The sequence below is a fragment of the Equus asinus genome, chromosome 1 (genome assembly GCF_041296235.1).
Source record: "Equus asinus isolate D_3611 breed Donkey chromosome 1, EquAss-T2T_v2, whole genome shotgun sequence".
NCBI classification, from domain to species: domain Eukaryota; kingdom Metazoa; phylum Chordata; class Mammalia; order Perissodactyla; family Equidae; genus Equus; species Equus asinus.
In genome coordinates this window covers 99935936-99952807 of record NC_091790.1, presented here as the reverse complement: position 1 = coordinate 99952807, position 16872 = coordinate 99935936, and the positions used below count along the sequence as shown (strand labels likewise).

General features: G+C 56.0%; 1 protein-coding gene across 2 annotated transcripts in view; it reads left to right on the top strand.

Moving 5' to 3' along the window:
* The window catches only part of ADCY1 (adenylate cyclase 1), a 153940-nt gene that overhangs the window by 83062 nt on the left and 54006 nt on the right, over positions 1-16872 (top strand). For both annotated transcript variants that reach the window (XR_011499643.1, XM_014828339.3), the window contains exons 6-8: positions 1152-1310; positions 5484-5625; positions 7083-7238. Coding sequence is in view for 1 of the 2 variants with exons in the window: in XM_014828339.3 (XP_014683825.3) it covers positions 1152-1310; positions 5484-5625; positions 7083-7238 (457 nt within the window). In the remaining variant the exon portion in view is untranslated. The remainder of the gene's footprint in view (positions 1-1151; positions 1311-5483; positions 5626-7082; positions 7239-16872) is intronic.

Here is a 16872-nt window from a genome sequence, read left to right as displayed (position 1 = left end):
TCCCTACACTTCTGTCCCTTGGAGCACACCAAACAGGCCTGATATTCCTTCCTCAACGACAAGCTTTAGACTTTTTTTTTTAATAAAATAATTTCTTCCCTTTGAGAAAAGTAGAAAATATAGAAAAATCTCTTCAGAGGGCCTCACCATGCCACAGGGGCCATTGTGGGTTCCCTTTGCTCTGAGTGTGCGATCACAGGCATCTGACTTTAGTGTGAGCATCATAGAGTTGGGGAGACCATGCACGGTGCCCACATGGGCCCCTGAGAGGATTTCTTAGTGCGCCCCACCTACACACCTGCAGGAAATCTCTCCATTCAAGGAGCGTTTAAAACCACCATGTATTGCATTGCTCGGCACTTCCTGTGACACTGCCCCCACCTTGCAGGCTGGCCTGCAGTGGGTGGTCTCCCTGGGGCCTCAGGGGCTCCTGGTGAACTCTGCGGTAGGCTGGAGCCCAGAGACACGAGTGACTTGCCCAGGGTCAGTCACGGGCAGGGGAGGTGGAGTGTGCACCTGGGCCCTCGGTCTGATTTTAGTATCCATATGTTTTTGTCTTGTTTTTTCCCATGGGCTGACTGAGGCACAGTTTACATCCCATAAAGCCCACTGGTTGTTTAGGCCAGGTATTTGGAGCCACAGGCCTCCTGCAGGCCGGGTCTGGAGCCCACCCTCATGGTGATGGAGCTTGGGGTCAAACCCTGACCCTTCCCAGGGCTTTGGGGCTCTAGCGACTGTCAGACGTTCCTGGTGGGTCAATATGCCGGCCTCTGGCCAGCAAGCCGGCCCGAGCCCCCTGACAGGGTCAGTGGGACACAGAGCAGGATGGAGGTCCTGGGATCAGAGTTCCAGGCTGATTTCTATTTGGGGGCTGCCCTTGCTGGGGAGGAGGCATGGGAGGCGTGATGCTGTGTGAGAGGCCCAATGTCTGGGGAGCTGGGGGGCCTGACCTGGAGTGGCCCTTGCCCACCTGGGGCCCCAGCTCAGGGGTCGGGCCCACTAGGTCGGGGGACCCTTGAACTACTGCCTGTGTGGCGCTTTGAATGACCCTGCAGCGGGGACAGCACAAGGCCCGGCTACCCAGGTACTCATGGGCTTGTGGGAGCAGATGATGGGGCCCCAGCCCACACCCTGTGCCTGTGTTGTTACAGGTCTGTGGCCGAGGCCACTGAGGTGGACCTGAACATGCGTGTGGGGCTGCACACCGGCAGGGTCCTCTGCGGGGTCCTGGGCCTGCGCAAGTGGCAGTATGATGTGTGGTCCAACGACGTGACCTTGGCCAATGTCATGGAGGCCGCCGGCCTGCCGGGGTAAGTCGGGGTGAGGTGGTGGCCCTGCCCTGGGCACCAAGGGCAGGTGCGTGGGATTCTAATTTGACCCTCTGTGTGGGGCCCCTGGTGACAGGGGGAGGCACGTCCTATCTCAGCCCCCAACAGCATGGGAGGGGCTATGCTGGGCGGCTCAGAGCCTCTCTGCACCCCGAGGAAAGCCAGCAGCGGACAGAAGCCTGGATGCAGCAGACGTCTGCGGTGGCTCGGCTGTCCTGAGTGCTGACTGTGGCTCTCATTTTGCTTTCCTTCCTTTGGTTTTCTAAGACTTACATGTGCAAAGTGCTGTGGCTTTGGAGCCCCACTAGGGAAGTTACAGAGTTCCTTCTGCAGCGCCAATGCGTTTCCATTGGTTTGTGCACTTCAAATGCCTTTCACTTACAGTCCCCTCCTCTGGTCTCATCTTTCTTCAAACCATTTCACAGACCCTAGGCATAATACTGCATAAACAATTAACTGGAGAAGGTAATGGGGGTTTTCCCTCCCTCCACTAGCAGGGAGAGCATGAGAGCGAGGTGATCGCGCCATCCCGTGTTCCTCCTGTGGAGGGGTTCGCGGGCGTGGCTGCAAGCGCTGGCCTTGGTCCCCAGGGCTGGAGTTGAACCTTCTGCACACGAGCTGCCTGAACCTCAGGGCGCCTCCGACCCTCGCTGCTGCCCGCCCTGTGCTGCCCTCAGGGTGCACTGTCACCCTGGGCGGCCATCCTGGGCCGCATCTTTCCCAGCCTGCCCTCCCGGCTGACCCCGGGGCCGGTGGAACAGGGGGCCCCTTTCCGTATGCTGAGGCCCTGAGCCTGCTGTGGGCGGCTGCCATGCCAAGGCTGCAGCTTGGGAGCGCGACTGCAAGCTCACACGCAAGGAAGCTTTACAGGACTCGTGGAAGTAGCAAGCGCGCGCGGAAATTAGAAACCAGCAGATGGAAGAGGGAGGTCGGGTCAGAGATGTGTGCTGGCAACCTTCCTCACAGCCACAGTTGAGCTGGGCCATGGCATTTCTAAGTGAGCTCAAAGACCCCCACATTGCCTTCTGTGATCTAGGCTGCCTCTGAGTGTCTCCCCCGAGGGGACTCTCACTGCCACCGACCCCGACCCCCAAGCCCTTTCCCTGCAGCCCTCCTGCAGCCCCCTATCCCCACACAAAGGCCAGACACTTAGCCAGGCCAGGTGGTGGCGTGAGCTGCCCACGGCAGTCCTGCACATTCTGCCTGCCCTGGGCAGCTGTATGTTTTTAGGACAAGCACACATCCCACTGTCAGGGGCCCCTTCACCTGCCCAGGGCCTCCTCCCCACTCCCTCCTGACCTGTTGCCTTCCTCTCCTTGCTCCCTGGGCCAGAGGCAGCACTGGAGGGGGCGACTCTCAGCAGGGGCCTCATCCTCCCTGCCCACTCTCTCCCACCTCTCCTTCCTCCCTCCTCTCCTCCACTTTCCCTGTGTGAGATAGCTCCTCCCGAAGAAGAAATGTGGCCGGCCCCGTAGCATAACGTTTATCGAGCAGGTGACGTGTGCACATCAATAGGAGCCGCAGAACCCCAGGCCCCTGTGGGGTTCTTGTTCTTGCAGGACCACAGGGAGCATCATGTGGAATTTAGAAGATGGTGTGTGGGGGGGTTCATGTTCACCTGTCAGGCCGGGTCTCCGCTGGCGCTAGGGTGAGAGGTCTGTTAGGAGTTGGGCAGTGGTCTCTGCTGGAGGTTGAGTCTGAGGGTCACAGGCAGTCGGGGGCACTGAAATCCTGGGACTTTATGCCAACCACAAGAGGGAGAGAAGGCGATGAAGGGCTATGCCTGGCCCCCAACTCCAAGTCCCTGAGAGAAGGGGGACAGGGAGGAAGAAAGAAGAGTGAGGGAGGTGTTCTGGCAGCTAAGGTGGAGTGTGCTGAGGGGAGGAGGTGTGGACTATGTCCAGTGCTGCTGCTGCAGGTCAAGCAAGATGAGGACTGGAGCCCGGATTAGGTGCCTGCTGCTGCCGAGGCCTCAGCAGTAGGTTCAGGGCACAGGGAGGGCAGAGGCGTGGCTGCCCAGGGAGGCAGTTGCAGCTCTCTCCAGGGGCTTTCTGCAGAGGACAGCAGGGGAGAGGCAGGAGCAGGTGGAGGCTGGACTGGGGAGGGGTCCCCAGAAAGGAAAGTTGCTTGGTGAGTGGGGACCTTACCCTCCACTGCCTCTTGGGGCCTGGTGCCTGTGGTGTGGTGTGTGCACCCCTCGGGGTCCTTCCCTGTCCTTGAGAGGGCCGTGGGGCTTTCCCAGTAACCTCCTGAGACTCCCAGGCCCCTGGAGATGGTGCTCGCCCTGGGGCGTCTCTGCATTTCCTCTTTTTAGGTTCCCTGTTTCTCGCATTATCCTTAATTTGATTCCTTCTTTTGCTTTCTTCATCCATGCACCCATCCACCCATCCATCCAGCCAGCAAACATTTACCTTCTACTCACTGGACATTCAGAGAATGTGGCCAGACAGACCGATGGATGGATTAATGGGCAGATGGGAGGATGGACAGGTAGAAAGATGGATGGGAGGAATGAAGCATTGTGTCTTTCCCCCAGCATTTCATGCCAGGAGCCCTCGGCTTGGTTCCTGGGCTCCTTCCCAAGGCCTTTGCCCTGAGTAGTTGCTTGGAGAGGCCAAGGCCAGGCAGGGGCGGAACACCTGTCTGCTCCTTGCACATTGGCGATCTCCAGCTTCATGGCTGGCAGGAGGCCACACACAGCCTACTTTGCTGCCTTGGAGCACACACAGTTCCTGGTCTAAAAATGACCCTTTTAAAAATGCTGCCTAGGGGTGTTACCTCTTCCCAAAATTGATGTTCTGTGTGCATGTTCCAGGCTGCCTTGAAGCAGAAAACATTGGGTTCTGAGCAACACCCCCTGCCTCCAAGGCCCCAGGGGAACCATGGTTGAGTCATCTGTATCCCTCACCCAGCTCCAGGATGTAGCAGGGACCACCCGCCCCCAGCCCTGCCATTATGCGTAACTGGGCCTCTGGTCCAACAGGCCTTAGAGATGGCAGACACTGGGGACCCCCACCCTCCGTCTCCAGCGAAGGAGCTCATGTGGCTCACTGTGTCCACTCCCACCGTGAATGTCGGGTGAGCGATTGCCCAGCGTGAGTGACTGGTGCACTAGCTGATGAAGGCGGCTGCGTCCCCCTTAGTGGTCTTGCTGCTCAGGGCCGCCAAGCCTCGGATTTCTCCCGTAGTCCTCACTTGGGCCGAGACCATGGGTGTCATCCATCCTACCTTGTGCTTTTAGGGCACCTGCACCAAGACCCCTCCTCTCTTCCAGAGTCTGGAACGCTCTGCGCTGAGAGAGATCGCTGACATTTGTTTCTGTCTACCCGTTGAGCCCTCAGCTCAGCAACAGGGCTGCATTGTCCATCTCCATTGTTGAGTGAATGGGATGAAGGAGCAGTGGCTGCAGGAGTGGACATGCGTCCATTTCTAGGGACTGTTGGTGCCCGGGTGTCCCTTTGCGGTTCAGCGCCAGGCGGGCGATGAGTGTCCCAGGTGCTCTGGGGATGCTCACTCTCGCGTAGAGGCCTGCAAGGAATCCAGGAGCTCGTGCGGTGCTGTGAGGCCTCTGGGCTTCAGGGCAGGTTTGCTGGTCGCGCAGTTTGCTTCGTGTCTGTAGACACCAGCGCTCTGGCCTTTGTCAGGAGCGGAAACTCAGGCTGAGTCAGGCTTGGGCGGGGCCACTGTGCATTTTCAGGCTCCGTTTTCTGCTCAGGGCTCCTCTTCCTCACCTGAAAATTTCCCTGGGCCAGCATGAGCACCCCAGCCCCTGTCCCAGCCATGGCGCTGTTCCCACCCACCCTGCCCCACCCTCAGATTGTTTGGGGAGGGGCCTGGTTTCTCCCCTCGCGGGTGGTCTTCACCCCCTCGGCCCCCCATCCCTGCTCTCAGCCCTCCTTTACAGACTTCCTCTCTCTGCTGGGGGCCCTCCCCTGCCCCGGCCCACGCTCCAGTCTGGTCCCCTGTCCCTTCATCCCTGGTGACTGCATACGACACAGGGAACCTGGATGTTCCTCCTGGAGCTTGCAATGGCGTGGGGACGCCTCTGCCATGGCTGCACAGGCCCTCGGGTCTCAAGACTGGCTGGGGCCCCACCCCGACTCTGGGCAGCGGTCGGTCACAGCTCCGGTCCAAATCTCTGCCTCCTTCATGCAGGAAGGTTCATATCACGAAGACCACCCTGGCGTGCTTGAATGGCGACTACGAGGTGGAACCAGGTCATGGACACGAGAGGAACAGTTTTCTGAAAGCTCACAATATTGAGACCTTTTTTATTGTGCCATCGCATCGGCGAAAGGTGGGTGCCAGGACCCCTTGTGCAGACCTTCTCACACACTAGCCGCTCCTGTCTCCCCCTCAGATCACTGCTTCTCCCGGCCGTGAGCTCTGCGCACATGTGCAGATGGGAGGGTGTCCCCACTACCTCCTGCCCTCGCCTGGCCTTTTGCATGTGTGGGGAGGGGTAGTCTGTGAGGGGAGGGGTTAGGACTCAGAGTCTGAGCCCCAGGGTCCTCAGGGGCGAGGCCATCTTGTGTCCTCCTGTACCTCCCTGGGCCTTTGCTGCCTCTCGTGCAGGGGTCAGGGTGGGGCTGGGCTGTGGCCTGAGGGGTGCTGTGCACACAGGAGGGCTTGTGACCATCCTGTGTAGGGCACTTGAGGTCGCTCTGTCCAGGGAAGGTGATCTGGACACAATCAAGGATGACTGAGCTGCTTCTAGGGCACAGGTGAGGTGCGCAGGACAGAGATGAAAGGCACAGGGCACAGGTGAGGGGCGCGGGACACAGGTGAAGGGTGTAGGGCTCAGATGGGGGCGCAGGGCTCTGGTGAGGGGCAGCGACACAGGTGGGCCCAATAGTCCTTCAGGACATACGCCAGTTGGATATGAGAGAGAGCTTTGATGTTCGCTGTCCTGATGTGTCTGTTGGCCTGTGCTCTCCAGGCCCTGGGATGCAGCAGTCTCCTTGAGACTTGGGGACTTTAGGTGGGAGTGGCTGAGGGCAGGGCAGGACAGGCTGGGTGGGCACGGTGAGCTGAGTCCTGAAGAAGGGGAGTGAGTGTGCAGGAGAAGTACAGGTGCCAGCATGGCCTGGAGGAGGGCCAGGTGAGAGGTGAGGAATGAGGGAGCAGAGGGCAGGGCTGAGGAGGGACCCAGGAGGCTCTGCGCCAGGGGAGCCAGCCTCGGTGCCCTGCACGGATGCAGCCCTGGTCTGTCATGCAAACTCAAACAACAGCGTGAGGCGTGGCCATAGTTAGGGGGCGAGCGAAGGTGAGGAGATCAGTACACCAAGCAGGCCCCTTGGAGAAGTTTGGGATGAGAGGGAGAGAACAAGGCGAAAGGCAGCAGGGGCGTCTCTGGGCTTTAAGGAGTCGAGGCGATTTGAGTGTATTTGTTGTAGGAGCCCCTGAAGGTGGAGGTGAGAGGTCTGCTGGAGGGCCCCCTGGGGGCTGGCGGGTGGTAGTCATCAGCCAAGCACTGACCCAGCCAGGCAATGTCCAGCCCCCCGGGGTCTCTCCCCTCTGCTGCGCCCCAGGAGTCAAGTCCCTCCCTCTGGTTCAGAGGCGGTGGGTGTATTGAGAGCTGAGCGTTTGGAACCAGGTTGCTGGTGTCTCCTGGCACATCCCCAACGCCTGGCATGCAGTAGGCCCTGAGCAGACTGGCTTGTGACCTCCCTGTCCCTGTCACATTCATGCTCGCGGCCCGAGAGGCAGGACGTGCCTACTCACAGCATTTCTCTTGGCCACATATCTGCACAGATATTTCCCGGGCTGATTCTCTCAGACATAAAGCCGGCCAAGAGGATGAAGTTCAAGACCGTGTGCTACCTGCTGGTGCAGCTCATGCACTGCCGGAAGATGTTCAAGGCGGAGATCCCCTTCTCCAATGTCATGACCTGCGAGGATGATGACAAGGTAGGACGGGTGCCAGTGCCCATGTGCAGCCGGCTCTGAGTCCCGGCCGTCCTCCAAATGCAGTCCCGTTGCGATTTGGCTACATCAGCCCTCACCCCTCACCTTTTGTAATTTTGTAAATGCTGTTCAGAGCTGGACTGTTTTTGCTTTCCTGCACAGATCTTTTTATTATTTTGCATTTTTTTGTTAACTTACCATTCCACGTATTTCTCAGTCAATTCGTGCCGAGAGCCCCCAGCCGTTGTCTGAATCTGCCCTCAGGATGTTCACATGTCAGATGTTCTGGAGCCTCGAGCCTCAACTCATTGTCCCCCCAGGCTTGCCCTTCCTCTCCCTGGGGAGCATCTCTGGCCATCCCCTCCCATCATGGGTGTCCTGTCTCTCTCGCGTCAGGGGGCCCCTCTTCCTGGGTTAAGTCCCTCTGGCTGGTGGAAGGCAGCCTCCAGAGCTTGACTGAGGCTTGCTCTGTGGGCATCTCTGCAGGGTGGCCTGGGTGCGGGATTTTCCATCTTTCTTCCTGGCTCCGTTAGAGTCACCTTCAGATCTTCTAATCTTCTCCTGGGGTCAGGTGGGGCCTGGGTGAAAGTCTGGAGTGGAGCAGAGGGAGCACTGTGGGCGGGTCCTCAGCTACACTTGGGTAACCCTGGGCCAGAGACCCCCATCCCGTCCAGGGAGGACCCCAGTCCTCTGGGGAAGGAGGGCTGTGTCCCAGGAGCCTGGGGTGAAGTCTGGTGCTTCGCCACTTCATCAGGAACTTCAAGCATCCTCTCCGTGGTGGGGTGTCCTTGGCCCTCCACCCTGCTGTCACCCCAACCGGTGCCCTCTGAACCTTCTCGCCTTCTCCACCTCCAGCGTTCTTGGGTCAGCTGCATCAGTGACCAATTTCTTGTGTCCTGAGGCTTCATGGCTGTCTTCTCCACTCTTGTTTTCTCTGCCTTTGTGGGTTTTGTGCCTTTAAAAGGAACTTCATCACTGAAGTTTGAGAGGCTTTTCAGGAAGAAGCAAAATTCTGCTGACTCTCATTCCTTGTGTCTTATTGCCTCAAGGGTTTTTTGTGGTTTTGATTGTGGGCTCATATTTGTGAGAACTTTACCTGGAAATTCCGGAAGGGCTCTATGGATGGTGAATTCCATCAAGAAGATTGGCATCCAGTGGGGTTTAACCTAAATTCTTGGCTTGTGGCTTTTAGATGTTCCAGGTAGTGTGGATGCTGGCCCCAGGCAGCAGGCGTGTGCGCATGCATTCCTGGGGGCCCTTGGTGCAGAGCTGGGTCTAAGGCTGGTCAGCTTCTTCACCGTCCCCCACCGCACGGTCTCCCCCCGTCGGTGTTTGCTGATGGGGCCTCTTGGAGCCAGGGGCTCAGTCACGGGCTTGGCTCTCACTGCCGCCATGCTCGGCCCGGGTTTCCTGGGATTGCCCCGTGAAGATGAAGTGCTCCAGAGACTGGGTCTCCTCGGACTGCAGCAGCCTAGGGCAGCTGTGCGTCAGCCACCTTCCCCGCCTGGATTCCCACCTTCCTGATGGTTCTGGTCATTTCCCTCGCTTTCTTGCTGGCTCACTTGTGCATTTTGAAGTGTGTGTGTGTTAATACATTTACCGAGAATCTGTAACTGGGGAATTTGCAGGCCCTCGTTTGCTGTGTTGCCAGAGCGGAAACGCCGATTTATTCGCTGTCTTCTTCCCACTGTGCCTGCCCCCGCCCCAGACTCAAGTCGACCCCCTCAGGGCTGGGACTGGGGGAGCAAGTGAGGCACCCACTTTAGGCTCACAATTTAAGTGCTTGCCCCAAACTCAGTATCAGGATAAATAATACTTGATGCAATATTTTTAATAGTCAAATTTAATCTGAAAGAATCTACAGTGAACAAAAAAACCAAAGTTTTAGATGAGGGCGGAACTTCGCAGAGCTGTCTCTGGGTGGGGGGTAGGGGCTGACGTCCCCTGGGACTCCCCAGAGAGAGGAGCGGTGGGGGGAGGGGAGGGAGCAGGATCATCCCTGGTCTTTGCTGAGGAGCCGGCCTTAGAAGGCTAGGAGCCTAGACAGCTTCCCAGGTGGAGAGGAACCTGTGACTCCTGGATTCAGACTGTGCTTAAGGAGAACACTCGGTTAGTGTCACGTCTCCCTCACTGGGAGGAGGGACCTTGGGTGGTGTCGGCTCAGGGGCCGTCCCCGCTCAGACCTCAGAGCACCAGCACCACCACCAATAGCGGCCCCTTAGGTTCCTGAGGAATCGCACACCTGGGCTCGCTGGCGACCTTCTCCTGCCGCCAGCAGCCCCTCTCCTGACCGGGTGCCCCAGGAGCCTGCCGGAGCCCTGCTGCCCCATCCGTCCCCAACCTGCGCTGCCTGTGGGGTACAGGCCCTGCCGCTCTCCTTCACACCAGCCTCTGGGGTTGCCCCAGGACCCTCACTACCTATCCTCCCACCTCCCTGGGGAGCAGCGAGCCCTTGTGTCCCTAGGCTTCGTCTGGTGTTTCCAGGCTCTCTGGGTTCAGAGGTGTGGGAACCCAGAGTGGGGCGGCTGCCAGGGGGTGGTGCCTTGCAGGGCGCCTCTGGGCGGGGTCATTGGGCTTCAGGTCTCCCCACTTGTGCTTCCACGCAGCCACGCAGGCTTCAGGTCACGCCCAAAGGACGGCTCTCATGAATACACAGGGACAAGCCCCTCCAGTGAAGCCCTGCCCCCATGGCTTCCACATGTTCTAGCTCTTCTTTCAATATTCCTTTCTGATTCTAAAAGTAATTTACTACGGACAATGTGGAAAAATACGAGAATGCACAAAGAAGAAAATGAAAAGCATTCATGTCATCTGACCACCCCACAAACAACCTGCTGTTAGCATTTCAGTCCTCGCACTTTCTTAAGTGGGTGCATATATGCATTCTTAAGTAAAATTGATGGGGTGATATAAAAGCAGTTTGCTGGGTTCTTTTACTTGCCAATATATCATCATGAACATTTCCTTGTATGACTAAATGTCCCTGAAAATTATGATTCTTTAATCATTGTGTAGATTTCCAGCCTAGAGAGAGACCATTTACTTATTCAAACTTCGTTGATATTTAGGTCATTTCTGTGTTTTTTTTAATCTAAGTAAGTAACTCACAGCATTTTTTGCTCTTGAAATTGCCTTTACATCTCTAATCACTTGGTAAAAGGAAACCCTGTGAGTCAAGTGTCTGCGAGAGCTGCGAGCGGCCGGGCGTGCAGCTGGTTAGAGGCTGTGAGGCGGGCTCGTCTGGGACTGCAGGCCGGCACCTGCCCTCCAGCCCTGGCTGGCTCTGGACGTGTCCTTGATCTAGTCTCCTAACGCTGCCGCTGGATTCGCCCTTCTAGAATGGACTCCCTGGAGCTCCCAGTTCTTCCTCTCCCTTTTTAAAAAACGCTGCTTCTATCATTCTCTTCATATTTAAAACTACTAAGCATATTAACTTTAAAAAATATGAATGGCACGTACACACATGATACACAAAGCAGATCCCCAAACTGTTTGCCATTTAGTGTTTCCTCCCAGAAAAATTCGGCTGTGTGCCGGAAGGTGAATGCTGACGGGAACTTACCAGTCTGTCCCAGATCCTGTCTCTTCCCTCAGTGTCAGACCTCGGAGATCCTGGGGCCTGGACAAACCCCAGTCATTTTCAGTGGCTGAATTGCCACCCCTTGCAGACCAAGACTCGCTTCCTGGTGCCGAGCTGACGCACGGGGACTTGACGTCTAGATTTTGTCCTCCTGGCCACGGGTGCCCAGAACACCCTGTCTCATGTACGTCTTGGTGAACTTTACCCGGATAGCCTGGGGTAACCTCTTTTTAGTGAAATCGCTGGGTTAAATGGTGTGTGTATTTTAATTTTTGATAGCTATTGCCAAATTGTTTTGGCTCGGTGTTTGGCAGGCTCACTCCTGCGACAGCGTCCATGGGCACCTGCCTCCTGCCTGGCTGCCCACTTAGCACACGGGGTGTTGCGATCGTGCCACAGGAACGGCCCTCTTGTTTCATCCACTGAGGGCTGCTCCTGCCCCATCTTCCAGCTTTTTGTTTTAAACATGGCTGGGAATCTTTTAAAAATATAATTTCCACCATTTCTGTCTGAGTTTAATGAAGATAAAATTTCAGCTTGTGTTTAGTCCACGCTCATTGAAGCTGACCCTAATAACTGTTTACTTAACTCCCTTGGGTTTCCTTGATACACAGAATATCTGTTTCAAATAGTGATAATTTTGGCTCCTCTTTTCTATCCTTTATGAAATGATGGTGGTGAGTGACATTCTTCTTCATTCTGGCATTAATCAGTTAAGACGAATAGAGTTTTATCACTAGTTGTGATGCTTTGGGTTACAAGTGATAACAGATGGTCATTATTTCAAGAAAGTGGCCCATGTGAGTGAGCGCGGGCCCTTTTCTAACGAGAGGTGGTGTCGAACGTCAGGAAGCACAGGCGTCTGTGGAGGTGGGCCGTCTGGCGGCTTCTCCTCTCTTTCGTGGTGAGTGAGATTACAGGACCCTCTGGTGTTTCACTTGCTTTCTAGCCCCCCTGAATTGGGATCCCCAGGTTTATCATTAGGTACCCGTCTGCACTCACTGCAGGGGACAGTGATGCCCCCTCTCTGTCACCAGGGCCATGCATGCGCCGTTTCTTTGTGGCTTTTAGTTGCAGGAGGAAACTGTGTACCCTGAGGGGTCAGGCTGACTGAGGTGGACCCCTGTCCATCCGCCCGAGACATCAGACCAGGGCACAGTTGCCATCGGCTACTTACCTCCTGGGCATCCCCAGCTTGGGCAGACACCCACTGACCTGAGGGAGACTCAGGCAGGGTCTGCTCCCCTGGGGGCCACCTGCACTGGCCCCGGGGAAGGCTGCCAGGCAGAGCAGAGACCCGCTGGGCTGTGCCTGTGCCTGGCGTCTTCATTTCTCGGGCGTCAGGAAGGCCTTGGTGGTGGCAGGAAGTCTCTGGGAGAGCGTGGGGTTTCTTCCCTGGACTGTTCTTACTGAGCCACCTGGTGGCCCAGCTCCAGAGCTCCTCTCCTGATCCGTCTTGGCCTCAGCCCTTAGGCTGACCCTTAACCCCGAAAGCTGTGTCCTCGAAGGGGATTAAACCCGGAGCTGTGAGCCTTGACGATTCAGCCAGTGCACCCAAATTACCACTGTCCCTGGGGAGCAACAGGGCATCATGTAGATCCTAAGACATTAGTAGTGAAAGGTAAGATGGCAGCTTTACAAAACGCTTCACAGTTTAGACAAAATGGACAAATTCCTGGTAAAATTCAAAAGAGCAAAAAGCCCCAGGCAGATGGAAATCTGAGCAGTCATCTGTCTGTTGGGAGTTTGGCTCTTATTAAACTCCTTCCCGCAGAGGGAATGCCCGGCCTGCAGGGCTCTGACCCTGGGGCCCGTCACTGACGGTGGAACGGTGCCATCTCGATATGTCCTCCTGCAGAGAAGAGGAAGGAGGGAACTCTTGGCAGCAGCTTCGCTGAGGCCCCGGGCACCCAGCCTGACAAGGACGCCCCCTCGGGAGGCTGAGCCTGGCCCCTGCCCCAGCCCCTGGCCGGCCCAGGCCTGCTGCTCCCCTTCCGGGTGGAGAAACCCTGTGGGAAAGGAGCAGACAGCAGCTCCTCTGTGGGAAGGAGTGGAGGAAAGCCGCCAGTTCTTAGGGTGATTCATTCCTAGACAGGCATCTGTGAAGTGATGCCCTCAAGTCGGGGCCTCGGGGGCCCTGGGCTGTCCCTTCAGCATGTGAGGGTCGATGGCAGGGCTGCCAAGCAGGCCCGTGGAGAGCATGCAGGGAGGGGGAGGTGACCTGAAGGCCAGTTGCCCCCAGAGGGACCGATACTAGGCAGAGGCCACTTCTCAGAACATGGCATTCCTGGGGTGTCAGGCAGGAAAGGTGATCCGAGACCTGCTCTGTGCTTTGCAGATTTGGCGATGTTTTTACTGCTCTCTTCTGCTTGTCTGCTTCAGGGAGTGAGGGGCCAAGCCCAGCCCTAGGGAGGGCACTCCCACCCAGTCCATCTCAGGCCGAGGCCTCAACTCCATGCTGTGGGAATGCCCCATCTTTCCTGTCCCCCAGTTCGTCTTTAACAGCCACGTCCCGTGGCAGCTGGGAGGCAGGTTGGGATTGGAGGAACCGACCAGCCATGGCATCCAAGAACACCACTTCAGAAATGCTCTTCTCTGGGGACCTCCTAGTCAAGAGTGGGTTTCATGGCATGTGAAGAAAAATCCTAATCATGGTGGCTTGAACAAAAGATAAAGTAAATCCAGAGAGCAGCTCATGGCTAGCGTGGTGGCTTCACAAGCACCTTGACCAGACCCTGTCTATTTCACCATTCTGGCTTGCCTAGTGTTTTGCCTCATGGTGTAAGATAAATGCTGGGGCTCCAGTTATTGTGTCCACATTCCAGCCAGCAGAAGGAGGCAAGGCAGGCAGAAGCATGCCTCCCTCCCATGGGAATCCTCCCGAGCATTCCCAAACAATCCTTCTGTGTATAGCTCACTGGCCAGAACTCAGGAACATGGCCATACCTGGCTGCTAGAGGATGGAGAGAAAGGCAGTTTATTGGCTGAGACTACTGCCTTTACAGATCAAGAAAACAGGGTCTGTGACCAAGGGAGCATGAGTGTGGGGGAGACTTCTACACACTTGTGTTTGAGACCCTGTCCTCCGTTGGGGCATGGAAGTGTCCTGACGTGGATCAAGGCCCTGTGGCCCCCTCACCGACAGGTATGATTCAACCCCTAATCGGCTTTCATAGATGAGACCTACCCAGTTTGTTAGGAGCAGGCAAGTAGTAACTCAGTGCTTCTCAAACTCGGGCCTGCATCAGGGGGCACGGAGGGCCAGCCACTGCAGAGCGCTGGCCCCTCTGACTCAGCAGCCCGGGGGGCCTGCTGTGTGCATGCCCCGCTGGTTCCCTGGGTCTGGATCCGGCCCTGGAGGACTCAGGCTCAGAATGGCCCAGAGAGAGGAGGGGATGGGAACATCCTGGTGGCCTGAGCCCCCAGAGTGCGGGGGAGAGAAGCGAGACTGCGGCCCCCAGGCACTGCCCGGCCTGCCTAGCGCCCTGCCCCCCTCCCCACCTCGACCAGGGGTCGTCCGTCTCTCCAGCCGATGGAGCCGAGTGTGCGGCCCTTCTCCCAGGACCTGCTCTGCAGTCTGGTTGTCTTCCTGCCAGGAGCCTGATGTTCCCGGCTTGTCAGCCTTGCCCGGGACTCTGCGCTGGACGGGGCTCTGGAGGCTGGAGAGCTGCTCCTGAGCCATCCTCGGCCTTTTGTGCTCGTGATGACTCCATGGCGGTCGTGGGGGAGCCTTCCTGCTGTTGCCCCTGAGGACGGTGAGGGCCGGTGCCAGGACTCACTCCGGCCAGGTAGCCTTCCTGCTGTTTCCAAGCATGAATGGTCGAGACCCTCACAGGAGCTCCATAGGGTGGCCACTATTGTTCCATTTCACACACCAGGAAATCGGAGCACAGAGAGGTTAAGCAGCTCACTCAAGGTTGTGCAGCACCTGATTCTTGGGTCCCTGCACTTAACCTGCTATCCTTCCCTCTGTCAGGGCCAGAAAGATGCTCAGAGAACCAAATTCCACGTCAAAATGAATGACAAGTTTTCTTTCTTTTCCTTTTTTTGTTAAAGATTGGCACCTGAGCTAACATCTGTTGCCAACTTTCTTTTCCCTTCTTCTCTCCAACGCCCCCCAGTACATAGTTGTATATTTTAGTTGTAGGTCCTTCTGGTTGTGGCAACAAGTTTTCTTAACCTTGATTTTCATTCATTTTTCAAAGAAATACATGTTTGTCGTGAGAAAGTAGAGAACAGCATAAAAGAGGGAAAAAAATCTGTAGTCCCACCGCCAAGAAGTGGCTGTGGATAACATTCTGTCCCGTTGCGGGAGCTGCAGTTTAATAATCAGAAAGTGTCCCTAGGGAGGGAGGTGGGCGCGGCACATGCTGCAGAACAGAGACAGGGCACTCGGCATCCGGGTGTCCCCAAGGACTTTATGAGCCTGCGCATCTCCCTGCCCCACTGTCCAGCCACCTGGGTGCCAGGGTGACGTCGGTTCCCAGAACTTGGTGCTGCCCAGTGTTTGCCTCTGCAGACCCTGAGCTGGCAGACAGACAGCTGCTCCCCACAAAATAAGAAGGCCCTGCGATGCGGTGATGATGGCACTTGTGTCCTTTGCCTCAGGCTGGACCCTCCCAGCAGGAGAGCCACTCTCAGTCTCACAGACACGAAGTCAAGGGCGGTTTTTGTTTTAACTTTTACAAACGTGTGAGGTCCCAGAGGGAGAAAGAACTCTCAGGAGCCCAGGACACTAGCACATTAACTCGAGGCAGGTTCACAGCTCCCGCTCTGCTCCCTGCGTGTGTTTTCAGGCCCCGAGGAGGGAGGCAGGAGTGCCTGGGCGCTGGAAGGATGCACATTCATAGGCTGGCGTTCCCTTGAGAGAAAGTCTGGAGGGATGTGCTGCAAAATATGAATGGTTTATTTCCAAGCCGAGATTGCGGGTGACTTAGGTTTCACTCATTTACTTATTTAATATCTTTACTGCTTTCTGGAGGTGGAACTGACGTAGTGCCCGCTGCACACAGGTATGCTGTGCAGTCCCGCAGCCTGTGCAGAGAGGTTGTGGTCCCCGCACCCTGCTTCATCTTCTGTAACTATGGTACGATAGCCAAACTAGGAAGTGGACTCTGGTGCGTGGTCTGAGTGCAGTTCTGTCATTTCGTCACATGGGAGATTTGGGTGACCACCAGCGCGTCCGGAGTCAGAACATTTCCGCCACCACCAAAGTCTCTCCCCTTCATGGTCACCGTGCCTCCGTCCCCACAACCGTCCTAGGCCCTTGGCTCGCACTGGTCTGTTCTCCATCCCCATAACTGTGTCACTTGAGAATGTGGTATAAGTGGAATCATTCGGAGGTGACCTTAGGACCCTGACCTTTTCCTCACTCAGCACTGTGCCCTTGAGATCCGCCCAGGTTCCCGCTGTGTCGATAGCCCCTTCCCTTTCGTGGCCGGCTGGTGTTCCGTGGTGGGGGCGGACCACCATGTGTTGAACCACTCACCTGCTAAAGGGCATTTTGGTTGTTTCCAGTTTTGACTATTACAAAGAAAGCTGCTGTAAACATTCATGTCCAGATTTCTGTGTGGACATAAATGCTCATTTTCTTGGATAGATGCCTATGTGTGCCATTAATTGGGTCATGTTTCTTTTAAGAAACTGCCAAACTGTTTTTCAGACGGGCTGCCCCCTTTCACATCCCTCAGCAATGTACCGGTGATCCAGTATCTCTGCCTCCTTGCCAGCACTTGGTGCTGTCACTATTGTTTTTGTATTAGAGTTTAGCTGTTTTAATAAGTGTGTGGTGATATCTTGGGATTTTATTTTGCATTTTCCCAATGGCTGATGATGTGGAAGATCTTTTCAAGTGTTTATTTTCCAGCCATATTTTCTCTTCCTCTTTGGTGAAATGTCTCTTGTGTCTTTTGTCTGCTTTCTAATCGGATTACTTGATTTCTTTCTCATATCAAATTCTAGATATGATTCTTTTGTCAGATATATGGTTTGCAAATATTTTCTCCCAGTCCCTAGTGTGTCTTCCATCCTCTTAGCAGGGTCTTTCACAGAGCAGCT